Source organism: Eumetopias jubatus, unplaced genomic scaffold (assembly GCF_037043125.1).
Source record: "Eumetopias jubatus isolate StellerSeaLion01/CBP00866 unplaced genomic scaffold, mEumJub1_p1.0 scaffold_7, whole genome shotgun sequence".
In the NCBI taxonomy this organism is placed as follows: Eukaryota; Metazoa; Chordata; class Mammalia; order Carnivora; family Otariidae; genus Eumetopias; species Eumetopias jubatus.
In genome coordinates, this window is record NW_028274813.1 from 83,953,865 (window position 1) to 83,967,507 (window position 13,643).

Genomic DNA, 13,643 nt, shown 5'->3' on the forward strand with positions numbered 1-13,643 from the left:
GGTGGGACAGGACTCAGGGAGCTGCCCTGGGGCTCTGGGGCTGGCCTCCTGCTGCAGGTGCCCTGTGGCCCCAAGGAGCTGCTGGGGACCGTGGGGCCGACCAGCCAGCAGGCCTGCAGCCCTTTAGGGATGAGGGGCCACGGGGTATTTCTCTAAGCTGGAGATGTTGAGGGGCATGGAGATTGGGGAAGGAGTGTGAATGGTCCCCACATTTGGAGGGGGCGCTTGTGGCTTAGGGCCTAGCCTGGTAAGGCTCTGAAGCTCCCGGCTGGTGCCTGACACTTAAATGCCTCCGAGCCCTTTGCCCCACCCCACTTTCCAGATTCCTCGGACCACGGGCGACTAGCTGCTGCTTCTCAGGATGAAAAGGGCAGGTGGGAGGAAAATAGGACTCACCTTGGCGATGTCTGTGCCGGGAAGGAGACCCTACTGGACGGATGGAAATGGCGGATAGTAGGGGCTGCGTGGGGAGGGAGAGAACCACAGGAGAGGCCAAGGCTGGAGCTGGGGCCACACCATGGACCTCCTCTTGAGCCACGGGGCAGGGGTGACGGCACACAGCGGGCATTGTCCTCCCACCTGCCAAAGGGCGTGGCCCAGACAGGGAGGGGGTGGCTCAGGAATGCTCCAGCCTATGGCCCCAGGATCTCCTCCTTCATCCTCCCCCCACCTCCAATGCTCCCAATGTCAGGTGGGGGTCCTGGCTGTCAAGACACAGAGGCCCGTGGGAGCACCCCGAGCTGGCTCTGGGTGGGAGTGCCATGGGGGTGCTGCAGTCCAGGTACCCACATGGCAGAGCCCCTGGTCAGAAGCTTCTGCCCCCACTTCCCAGTCTGGGACTGCCCTTTGGCACTGCTGTAGGGCCTCTTTGTGAGCACCCACAGGGGTGGAGATGGGAGGGAGCATGCCAGCCCTCTCATCCTGTCCAGGGGAATGCCACCATAGAGGGGAGGGCAGTCCTTGGGCCCCGGGCTCAGCTTTCCAGGCCCTGACTTGGCCCAGGGCTGAATGGTGGGTGCTCCCTCATGCCCAGGGGCCACTTTCTGAAGGGGGCTCTCCCTGGGAGAGGGTAACTAGGAGCTGCAAAGGCCGTGGGAATGACAGAGTCTCCTCCAAAGCCAGGGACACAGTGTTCACTTTTGGGGGCTTCATGGTGAGGCCCCCAGCACCTGTGCTTCCACAGAGCTGTCTGGGTCTCAGGGCTTAGGGCAGGGGCTGTGGAGGGAGCCTGCAGGCAACTCTCTCTCCCTCCCTGAGCAATCTTGAACTGCATGCCAGAGAGAGTTCTAATTCGGGTGGCTTCACAAGATGTTTTGGCTAACCTCGGGGTCATAGTCACTGGTCCGGGGTGGGTGTCTATGGGTTCATCCAGCAGCCCCAGAGACTCTGAGAGGAGATGCGGCATTCCTCAGGCAGGTGTCCCTGGTAGCCAAGGCTGGTGAGAGGAGCGCGGCCATAGCCTGCCCTCCAGAGCTGGGCAGGACAAAGCACTCCAGAACCCTGGGCCTGTGGCTGGGAGTGAGGGGCATGGTGCTCTCGGGCTGGGGGCAGCTCCCCTGCATCCGAGAGGAGCTTCCTCCCCCGTTGCCCTCTCCCTGTGAGGTCCTTCCTGCCACTGGCTGGCTTCCCGATGTTGGAGTGAGCCCAGGCTTCTTCCTCGCTCACAGCCCCAGATCGAGCCAGTCCTCAGGGGCGCCTGCTCCGTGCTCCCCAGAACCCTATGGTCTACCGTCCCACCCTGTCTACTTGCACTGCCCCCACACGGCCCCATCACCGTTCCCCGACTCGACATCTTGCCCGCACATCAGTCTAGGCACAGCCCCCCAGTTTACCCCCAAGAGCACAACTCTGCTCATGCCTATGAAGACTCCCCATTGCCTCAAAGGGACCAGAGCTTTTCTGCCTGCATTGGGGCTTCAGCTGTTCTTTCAGCTTAGAATGTCCCTTCTGTTCCTCATTGTCCACATTTTCCTATCCCATCAGCTCCAGTTAAAAATCCTGCTCCTTCTAGCAGGTTCCCTGCCACCTACCCCCTCTCTCCCAGCTTGTGTCTCCTCCTAAGAGCTCTGGCCCAGGGCATCTTGTATGATGTGACCACCAGAGGACAGGCTGGAGCTGCATGATGCTTTGCACACAGACCTCAACAGAGGTTGTTGTATTAGGTTGCTGAGTGGGGCTGGGGAACTGCTTTTTTTTTTTTTTAAGATTTTATTTATTCATGAAAAAAAGATTTTATTTCTTCATTTGAAACACAGAGATACAGAGAGAGGAGAGAGCATGAGCAGGGGAAAAGCAGAGGGAGAGGGAGAAGCAGGCTTCCCGCTGAGCCAGGAGCCCGATGCAGGACTCGATCCCAGGACCCTGAGATCATGACCTGAGCCGAAGGCAGCCGCTTAACCATCTGAGCCTGCTTTTCTTTCTCCTTTAGCTGCATCTCCTAGCTCAGATGCAGCTAAAGCCACTGCACACGCAGCAAGGCCTGGTTCCTCTTTTGTTGCCACTGATTGCCGCCCCTGCTGAAAGGAGAATCCCTTTTTCGTCAGTACCTAGTTTTGGATTATTTATGTGGCGAGTAACTAAGATCTCAAGTCAAACAGATTTGAACAACATAAAAGGAAGGTATTGGCCCAGAGGACTGAAATGTTTGGCAGGTGGAGGACTTTAGGTGAGGTTGATCCAACAGTTTCAAACGATGGCGCCATAGGCCTGGACTCCCTCTGCCTTTCTCGATGCTTCCTTCACCTTCATGCTCCAGAGGGTGGTTGCTGCCAGCCTAACCTCACTCCTCTGCCTCCAGTAGCTCTGGGCACTCCTCTCAATGCCATTCATATTGTACCAATGGGCTCACTTCTCTACACTGCATGCATGGTTCAGAGAAGAGAGAACATTTCTCTCAAGAGTTGGAAGAGAGGTCTGAGGGACTTGGCTCTCATAGGCTTGAGCTGAGCCACGTGTCCATTCCTGAACCAATTTTTGTGACCAGGGGGATGAAATACTCTCATTGGCTGAAGCCAATCATGACCCACCCCGGAGAAGTGTCTATCCCACCCAAACCTTGTGGGTCAGACGGAGGGTGGGGAAGTAGGGAGTGCTCTGCAAAGGAAATCTTGGGTCTGGATCACCACAAGGATAGATGGGTGACAGTGGGAAAAACCCAGATGTCTGCTATAGGGCTGTGTGACAAGAGGCAGGAGCAATGCCAGCAGGCCAGGGGGCGCCAACCCTAGCACTCCTGCACCTTCAGGCACAGGGACTTGTCTCCGAGCTGGAAAGGATGAGGCGGCAGGCACCCAACTCCTTTGAGAGTGCTCAGCGATGCCCTTCCCAGCATCCGAAGGGCCTCCTTCCATGGTTCCGTCCTGGTCTCCAGTCATCCTCAGCTGGGGCCTGCTCCCAGACCTGGCCTCTGCCCCCAGCTAATGGAGCTGCTTTCCAGCTCAAGAAGCCCCACTTTGGGGGTCTCCCAGCCTAGAGGACATAGGGAGAGTTGGGGGTCACAGGGGTGGTGTACAGAAGGGGCACACCTTCCCCCCTAACTCCTCTGCCTCATTTCCATTGGATCCCTGCTTTACTTTTTTTTTTTTTTTTAAGATTTTATTTATTTGACAGAGAGAGACAGCGGCGAGAGGGGGAACACAAGCAGGGGGAGTGGCAGGCAGAGGGAGAAGCAGGCTCCCCGCCGAGCAAGGACCCTGAGATCATGACCTGAGCTGAAGGCAGACGTTTAATGACTGAGCCACCCAGGTGCCCCCCTGCTTTACTCCTGAGACAACTGGGTCACTGGAAAACCAGAACCGATGTTGGAAAGGTAGTAAATTTTTCAGAAGTTTATTGATCAATAGATTGTGTCTTCGTTTGTTTGACACTTCTAAACAAGATTACAAAAAAATAGAAGCACTGTGTATTAACTGCATGGGCTAATGGACACGTAACTTGATACACTCTTAAATTAGGCCCCTGTTTACCTGATTAAACTCAGTGGTTATCTGTCCTAAGAACGTTATTTCTCTGCTACATTCTGCGGAGGAAATAAACAGTGCCTCTGTTAACGGCTTTCCTGATCTTCAAGGCAATTTTCCTGGGGTACCGCTCTGGGCGTAATGAAGGAGTGTAATGGTGCAAAGTGGGGAGGTCCCAGTGGTGGCTGTCAGGCCGTGACTGGTGGCTAAGCCCCCCACTGGGCAGTGGGCTGCAGTGTAAGACATTCCCAGTGTGGTGGACAGGCGGCTCCTCGGGAGGCCCGGTGGAAGCATGGCAAAGGGCTGTGATCAGGGGTGGTGGGGCCACGGCTCTGCGGAGGCTTCCCCCGTGGGCTGGTAATCAGGGCGGGGGTTGAGGGCAGGGCAGGAGGCATTGGCTTCTCCGCACATGCTTGTTGATCTGCCTGGACACTCAGTCCCGTGATACAGAATTTAACTCCTCAAAGGCCCACCGTCCTGCAGGAGGAACCACAACTCCAAATCGAAAGACGCTATAGCTGCATAATGACAAGTGCTCTGAGGACCCAGTCCAGCCCTGGAAAGGTGAAAGCTAAATGAATGGCCCTCCCCCTCGCAGGGGACCTGTGGGCCATCCCAGTGTGCAGTAAGGAAGGACTCCAGGCACAAAGCTGGGCTGGAGCAGGTTGGATGCCTGCATGTTGCCATGAAACCGAAGGGTTGTGAGAGGTCTTGGTGCAACGTTTCTTTACAGATCGGTTCAGGAGGGCCTCATTGGCAGGCTTCCAACTTGCAAGCTGACTTTGGGAGGGGGAGGCAGAAATTGATTTCCCCCCTAAACTCAAGGCTGCAGAGGTTTGTTACGTGGTACCAGGAGCTGTGTGGAAAACGGAGTCAAGATTCTTAGATCTTCTTCCGTGGAGTTGTGGAGAGCATGGAAAGTCTCACAGTGCTAGAGTTTACCTACCTCCACCCTCCTGCCCTGCTGCAAAACACCCCCTGCCGAGGGGGTACTTTGAAAATTGGGGTGATGTGGGGAAGGCAATGCGGTTGGGCAGTGTGAACCGAATTCTAGAGGGCTCTGCTGTCCCCCAGCCCTGCTGCACGGGGAGGCAGGATAAGGGGTGTTTTGGACACAGACTCAAGGAACTTCGTGCGGGTCCTGGGAACATACGGGTCCTCATCCTTGGCAGCCATCCCTGAGGTTTTCCAGGGCTTTTCTTTCCAATCAACTTTTCACAACGAATGACATCATGTTGTAAGAGAAGATGTTAAGAAAAATGGGCATGTGATTTCCTTTTTTTTTTTTTTAATCTTTCTCAGCAGGGAAAGGGTGCAGCTACCAGATGTTCTCCCACCTGACGGCATGAGGGTGGCGAGCACAGTGCCTCGAGAAGTTTCCTTCCGTGTAGAAAGCAGAAACCTCAGTCTGCTAAAAGCTTTCCTATATGTCTCTGCATAGACAAAACTGGGCCGTATCTGCATATATACCCGTTGAGAAGTATCAAGAATACATACTCATGTGGTGTGTGTGTGTATATATATATCTTTATGATGATTGGGAATAACTAAAAGAACAGGATAATTCTGAGTGGAAAAGCGGCTAACCCTGGCATCGCCAAACCTTTGGAGCCATGAATTCTCTCTTCTTCCCTCTGCTTTGCCCTTTGGAGGACCCCCTTGTGGGTACACACTTGGGCAGTCCTCATGGGGTTCACCAAACCATCTGCTTATATTACAGTACTGACATAAACCTTCCTTTGCTACGTTTCTGATTAATTTCAAAGTGCTCATTAAGATTAAAAATCCTATTATGAATTTACTTCTCTTAAAGTGATAGTATTTAAAAAGTAAACTAGGGAGTGTGAGGGGTGGCATCTGGATAAAAGCTTCCCCAAAATAAAAATGTTAAGTCTGCATTTCTCACCCTGATGTCACAGGCAATATCAGAAAAAGAAAAAACTGTGGTTTTTGGAAGGCTCGGGCGGGACTGTTCTGATTTCCTTCACTTCAGTGCCATGCGGCCATCACCATTTTGTGCCTCTCTTTTGTACTGCATAAATAATAATGAAGTGAGTAGCCCACAGAGGAGGGAAGTTGGCAGTGAGCATTATCCGCTTCCGCCTCCGCCTGATGGGCACCTGAGTGAGTGGACCAGAGAGCTTTATACGGAGACTTAGAGAGAGAACACTCAGGAACCAAATCCTGCCTTGTGATGGGCATGCACACTATGAACCTCACAGCCTTTTGAAGAAAAGGCTTCATATGAAAGATTCTGTCCTGTTTCTGTATAAAGGCTTTTCTTGTAAGAAAAACTGGACATAATAAAAATGCCTATTTTTTAAAATAAAAATAGTGTCTAAAGCTAGAGAATGACCTTTACTACCTGACAACCTGAGGCGGGCTCACCTTGTGTTTCCCTTGGGTCCCTAGGCCCAGCACACTGCAGGCACCAAGACATGGGTTTAAATTTAAATCCTGTCATTGACCAAGGAGCCTTGGGGACATGTCACCACACTGACACTGCAGAGAACCACCTCTTTCCTTTACTGTAGTTTGATTATGATAAATAGACTTTGCTACAAATTATTGGACAGACCAGTAAGAAAAGCCAACCTTCAGACTTCAACATGACTTGAATACTAGAAATCTTGCCAGGGGCTAATAAAGGTTCTGAGTTCCAAATTCCCAACCAAATGCAACTTTGCTGGGAAGGTCCGGGGTGGGGGGAGCTCTGGGTGGGTTAGTCAGGGGGGTGCTGGGTATCACAGATGCTCTCTGCTGGCCTGGCTGCCTGTCCCGCTCCAGCCTGCAGGAGGGATGGGGGCAAACACAGGCACAAACCCAGGGGAAGCAGTCTTCTCTTTGGTAGATGGCCTGGAGAGAACAGAAACCTTCTGTGCTCTGTTATGTTCCACTCTCAACACAGCAGGAAACGAAATAAATAAGATCAACTTTGCTCCCTCCTGGTACCCTCTAAAGGACAGACAGGAGCCAAAGCAGGTGCACGATGATGTGTGGCCCAGCGCAGCACAGGCTCACCGGCTCCGGAAGAGCCCCCGGCTCACTCCCTGTGGTTGTGGGATTCTATCCAGCTGGCCTCCATGTCTATGTCTCTCCGGGCTTCCCAGTACTCTTTGGTCAATTTCTCTTTTTTCTCAACCCTTCAATCTCCTTATCCACCCCCCCCTCCCAATATTTTAATAGAAACTCAGGGAATTTTGGAGGTGAAAGAACCTCATCTAGTGACTTGTGTCTGCCCTCCTCATTCCACAGGTGGGGAAACTGAGGCACAGAGAGGGCAGTGCCGTGGCCAGGGTCAGTGAGTCAGTGGCAGCACGGGCCTCAGGCCCGGGCCTCCCCACCTCCCCGCCATCCCTACCGCCCACTGCCTACCCTGAGAGCAGCCCACCCCTCAGTCGGCCTTTGGCAAGGGCTTCCTGTGGGAGGGGGGCACGAGGTGGGAGGGAAGGCTGTTGGGCAGCTCGTAGCCGTCCAGCTTGATCTTGATGAGGTGCTTGGCCAGCGCGAACTCCTCCTCATCCAGCATGCCGTCACAGTCACAGTCAGCCAGCTTCCAGATCTTGCCCAGGACGCTGTTGGGCAGCTTGGATGTCACCATCTCCTTCTTGGCGTTGACACCTGATATCTTGCCGTTGACAGGCGACAGGGTGTAGAAGAGCTCATCGTAGATGGGCTTGTCTTTGGCCACGACCCACTCTTCCTCATCGGCACCCTCCTTGGCACCCTCCCCGTAGCCCTGGTTGAAGGGGCCCTCAGTGGTGCCGTCGAAGGCACCGCCCTGCACGAGCTGAGTGGGCATGCTTATCTCCTCCTGGCTGATGAGGTTCATCAGGGACGAGATCTTGCTGCTCAGCATGTTGTCCACTGCCTCGATCAGCTTGGGCTTCAGTGAGTGGAATTTGGTGAAGTCATAGTTCTCCAGCTGTTCCTGCAAGAGGAGAAACCACAGACTTGGTCACAGGCCCTCGCTTAGGAAGCAGACAGGGAGAGGGTGAGCTGCAGGCAGAATTGTCCTTTAAGCAGACATCCCATCCCTGGGCTGCTCCAGAGCTCTCTCTCTTTGGTGGGGTCCCCACATCCGAATTTACCAGATCCAGGAGCGGCTTTTGGAAAAAGAAACAAGATGCAGAGAGGACAACTTTTTTTTTTTTTTTTTTTTTTTTTTACAATAGCTAATCTTTGGCGGGCAGCCACGTGAGGGATAGCTGTCCCCTAGGGCTTTTGGACACCCTTTCTTCAAGCTTGCCTTTTTATGTGTGTGTGTGTGTGTGTGTCTGTGTGTGTGTGTGCGCTCTAGAGATTTAACATTTTACCTTCTAAGGTGATCTTATGACATACTTCTGTTGATCTTTACAACAATGCTGGGAGTAAGGAAGGGCAGGGGTGAATAACCCCTGTTTGATGGACAGCACATGGCGTGTTCTGACAGAGCCAAAATGAGAGCCCATGGTTCCTGCCTCTTGACTAATGCTCTTTTGTGCTGTAACATGAAGCTGTGTCACAGGGTTCTTTCAGGTAAAACCATTATTTAAGGATGTTGTCTTGGGATGTTAAAAAAACGTTGTTTAAGGTACAAATAAGTAAAAGTTGAAACTGTTAAGTGGGAAAAGAGTAGGAATGGGGAGGGTGAGTAGGAATCCAGCCAGTGGGGCTAAGTATCACTAGCCCAGGCAGGGCAGGTCTCAGCTCCACCTGCCAGGAGAACTGGCCCATCAGCAGACAGAGTGGCAGGAACATGGCAGGAACCGGGGAGGGCCCCGGGACACAGCAGTTGCCCGACCGGGACGGGAGCCAACCGTAGACGCCACATAGGCTCTGTGGTTGCCCTGAAGAAGCAGTCCTTCCTACCTTGGTTCTCCTTGGTTACTCATCCATCCACCCATCCATCCATCCATGCATCCATCCTTCATCCATTGACCCATCCAACAGTTATTGCCAGGCTCTGTTTGGATCCTGGGGATAATATAACCACAAAGAGCCACAGTCTCTGCCCTTAGGGAGCTTATGTTCTAAAAGAGGGAAAACATTCTAGTTTTTTTAGTTCCTGTCTACTTTTAAAAAGGGTTTGACTTAACTTACAGTGGAAAAATGATAACATGAAATAGAAGAAAGTCATTAGAAAGGGAAAAGCTAAGTAATTAAGAGGGAGAGCAAGGGGACCATTACATCAGACTTCTAAGGTGAGAAAAGCTACTGCCCTTCAGACACCCTGGCTGGGGTGCTGGGGCGGGGGGGGGGGCACCCTCTCACTGCCTGAGGAAAGAAACCACCTGTTTGTTGCAAGAGACAAACTTTTTCTGCATTATGAGAGGTACCTGGGGCCTTTTATGATCTTTGAAAAATGTCTTCAACAGCAGTTTTGCCAAATAAATGCAGAGAATTCCAGATATGGAAGTTTTTATATGGGCTTTATATGAAATATTTGTTAGGAAAATTCTAGAAGGCCAGCGAGGGGCCATACAGGTGTGCAATTTTCTGGAGATGAGGTAGGGAGACCCCTGAGTAAAAGAGGTTTCATTCAGACCTGACTGTTTTGGGCAGAAGTAATGTGATGGGCAGTTAGGGGAAAAAAGCAAAATTTTGTGCAATCATAAATATCACATCTTTATTGTAAAATTTGGGAAAAAACTGATAGACAAAATAAAATATTTCAATCACTTATAATTCTATCACCCAGGAATACCTTCTGCTAACTTTCTTTGGGCACATATTTCCAGCCATTTTTACACGCGCACGCGCGCGCACACACACACACTCTTTAACTGAAATAAGACCATACTGTTTGACAATTTTCATTTTTAAGAAAAAAATGTATCCCATCTTTCCCTGATAATAATTTTTATACAACCTTATTTGTAAGAGCTGTATAATATCGAACTGTACAGCTGCGCCATTCTTCGTTTACCCTATCCCGTGTGGTTGGACATGAGTCAGAATTGTGGTCTCTAGAGTGTACCAGCAGGGCAGACATTCTGTGCTGTTATTTGGAAGGGGGGCCCTGAGCTTCAGGTCGGGGGACAGAGCTAAAAGCTGAACAGCTTGATGGATGTGTAGAGAGGCACCTCCACACGCTACTCAGTAGCAAACCCTGAGGCCCTTGAACCATGCAGGGCCGGGCTGGGTTGACAGCCGCACGGTGGTGCGGGCCCGGCTGCTAAACCCATTCCGGTTTGCGTGTTGTCTATCCTCACCGACAGACCACGGCCACCTGCATGCCACTCCAGTACCAGCACTCGGCGTTGCCGACTGCCGCTCGCTCAGTCAGCCAGGGGGATGGAGAAGGCGAAGCCCAGGAGGAGGAGCACAGCAGGCAGCCTACACAAAAATCCGAGTGCTGCTGGGGTAAACAAGTCTGGATTCCCCTGGGTGCACAGACACCTACCCTCCTTCCCCATGAATGAGCCTGAGCTCCGAGCACACACAAAGCCTCTGTGTCTGGCCAAGCAGACGAACAAGGGCGGAGTCCGCCCGAACCTTCCAGCTACCTGCGGGGTCCGTGGTTCCGATGGCAATCCGCTGGAAGGGGAAATGGCCACATGTCTGCAGGGGTGGACAGGAAGTAACAGTAGCAGCCACCCCTTGCCTGGAGGGCACAGAGGAAACAAGCCCTCTACTCTCATCCCAAGGCCTGACCAGGGAGTATAGGGTGCAAATGAAACCGCCGCCGTCCCTGCCCTCCACCAGGTTCGCTCCCAAAGGACATCTTTGTATAGGGATGAATACACATGGGGGAATTTACGGATTTACCCGTCAGCAGTTATATCCATCAAAGCCAGCAAGCCCGGGATCCTGGAACTTCTCCCTCCCAAGGCACAAAGGTCAGTTCCCAGCCCAGTCTTCGCTGGCCTCTCTCTTGCCCGCTCACTGCCCATGTTCACCAGAAGCCGTGTTCCAGTTTACGGTGGGCCTGAGCAGGTGGTGACGGCTCGGCTGCCCTCTGCCGTGGGAATGCTGCCCCCTCATCAGCGGAGGGGGCCGGGCTCTCCAAGGAGGGAAACTGAGTCCGCGATCCAAGGGGCCTTGCTAGTGTTCTCACTCTCTAGGCTGGACCCTTCCGTGTGGTAAGTCGGATTCCCTCCCGAAAGGGGGCAGGGCAGACACAGGCTGCTTCTCCAGCAGGTCATGGGCCCCCAGGCCTGCCCTGTTCCTTGGGGGAGTCCCTGAAGGGACTGGGGTGGTATGATCAGGGCCTGGCCAGCTTCCCAAGGAGGAATCCTTTTCCAGCTTCCAGGGACTTGCTCTGAAAACTGCTGGTCTCTCTATAAGCCGTGTGGGTGTCAGGGCGAGGTCACGGTCCGAGAACTTCACTATCTTCCAGCCTGCTCGATATAAACACACACTAACTTGCCAAGGAGCTCATCTAACTGTTCATTGGGCACCTGCTACCCCCCTGGGGATATGGCGGTGCCAGGACATGGGTCACTGGCCTCCGGAGCCTCATGAGGGAGAGAGCCACTGAATAAATAAATGAATGACACTGAAGCACCACAGCACTGGGGTTGTAACAAAGAGCACAAGTCCTAACGTCAGGCTTGGCTGCCAAAACTTCATTGCCAGCCACAGTCACAACGGCTAATACTGTAATCCAGAACGTACACTCCATAGGGGCAGGGATGTGTGCTGTTTATTCACGGATTTATCTCAGGGACCTAGAACAGTGCCTGGCATGGTACACTTACTATTTCTTGGTGAGTGAGTAAATGAACACAGGCGAATGAGGGTACCTGTCAGGTGGCACTCCTCGCTGCAAGGGCTAGGCGCACTCAGGTGTCTACTGACAGTGCTAAGGCCTCTCCTGAGATGCTAAAACAGGGGCCCATGGCTTCCTTGTCTTCTTCCCTAGGGACCACCCCTCTGCTCCAGCTCAGAGAGGCCTGGGCTTCCTCGGACGTGGCTGAGCCGAGGCTGACACGGCCGTGAGAAGCTCTGGTCGCTGCGTGCTGCCTGTGTTATGGGAGGTCACCTGGGGACAGGTGTGCAGGTCCTGTAAAGGAGGCTTATAGTGGCTTCCTGCTGGGCTCAGGGGTGCCTCAGGTCTTGGGAGTGGCATCTTCTTGTGGGTGGGGCACTGTGGTAGCTCATGAGGCTAATGAGCCACAGAGGTCCCATTAGGCCATAGTGTGCACTGTGTATTTATTCTTAGCTTTCATTGCGGTCAAGAAACCAATTTCCCTTAAAAAATATCTGAAGGATGCAAGGAGACAGCTGTCCCTCAGTTTGGTCATGGGGTGCAGGGCATAGCCCAAGGAAGACTGCTCTGGAGGCCAAGCAGCCCTCCAATTAGCCATCTTGTGATCAGAACCGTCCCCCGCCCCCCAATTCATCCTCTGAGTACAGGACTACCTACTTCATTTCTGGAAGGAAAAAGATGGTCTGGATTTATTTTGAAGCCAGCTAAGTCGTATCTGACCACAGCATATATGCCATGCTCTTATCACCTTGAACCCTGCCACCTCAACAGTAAGTATGACCCACTCCTATGTTAGTGTGTCCTTTATAGAAAGTTTACATTACAAAACTCCTTAAGGCCGAAGCTTCCCCTCCTGCTGCCTGTTGATCCTTGCCTCTACTGCTCCATCTCGCCTCCTCCCACCGCCCTCCTGAGGCAGCCAGGCAGCTCGCCGGCCCACCTTCCAGCTGCTTATCTTCGACCACTCTTCCTCGAGCCCCGCCCTCCTCTGTGGCTCAGGGCGGAAGATGGTACCCGGAGGTCTCCAGGGTGTGTGGCCAGAATTGCAGGATGCTCTGTCTGGACTAGGTGGTACTCTTTGGAAAGTTGGAGCTACAAGTTGAAAACCAGGGGACTTTACATACAAATCTAGATTTGCAGCTTCTTGTGGAACCATCCAGGCCCATGTTCCCACCGGGCAGGTCCGGCCTTTTCAACACAGTGAAGCAGGGCACTGATTCCCAGGCCTGCCCCCATGGTGGGCCCCTACAGTTCTCACTGTACTCGCACACTGTTTTCCTCCTGGGATAGTCCCATTTCCCAGAACCTACATCTCCATCAAATGTGGGAAGACAAGAGAGAATCAAAGAGGGCGAGGTGGTTTTTCTTTGCCCGGCCTGCCTCACTAGCTACAGGCATCTGAGTTTGTGTGGCCTGCTTTCCAGAAGGACGGTGGCCTCTAGGGCAGATGGGTCCTTGCTCTGGACAAAAAGGTGGTCAGTCTGACTCTGTGAGGAGCCAGGTGGGGTGGCCTTGCTTGGGAAGACATGGTCAGTGTTTATGTGCTTTACTAACATAACACCACTGCAGGGTGGTAGATATAGACACACTGGACAGGCCAGGGTGGCTGAACGCAGCAACCATTTGGGCTCATCGGGCTGCTCAGACACAACTCAGGGAGACCCTAAAATCGGGTCCAAAGTTGCCCAATGCCAACCCGTAGGCAAAATCTTTAGTGAGCACAACTTGCTGTACCCATGAAGTCCAGCCATGCCCGGAGAGCCCTATGGACTCTGAGCCTGCAACAGCAACGCTGCTTGAGTGTGTACTCTTACAGTGCCTGGCGGTCCGGTCTTGAGGACGCCTCCTGAGGTGACCTCAAAGGTCCCTGCCAGCTCTACTTCCCTTAAGGTTCTGGGATTCCAAAAAACAGGGGTCACTTAATGCCAGAACAACTATGAACACAGCCTAAGAGGCCTGCTCATCTGATTTTTTCACATGACCTAAATTTA

At 52.8% G+C, this 13,643-nt stretch overlaps 1 protein-coding gene across 1 annotated transcript in view; it reads right to left on the reverse strand.

Annotated features, from left to right (window-relative positions):
- Positions 1 to 3,812: 3,812 nt before the first annotated feature.
- Positions 3,813 to 13,643, reverse strand: part of EHD4 (EH domain containing 4) — a 74,966-nt gene continuing 65,135 nt past the window's right edge. Inside the window, exon 6 of the mRNA XM_028094440.2 lies at positions 3,813 to 7,890. Within this exon, the coding sequence (XP_027950241.1) occupies positions 7,354 to 7,890 (537 nt within the window). The 3' untranslated portion in view covers positions 3,813 to 7,353. The remainder of the gene's footprint in view (positions 7,891 to 13,643) is intronic.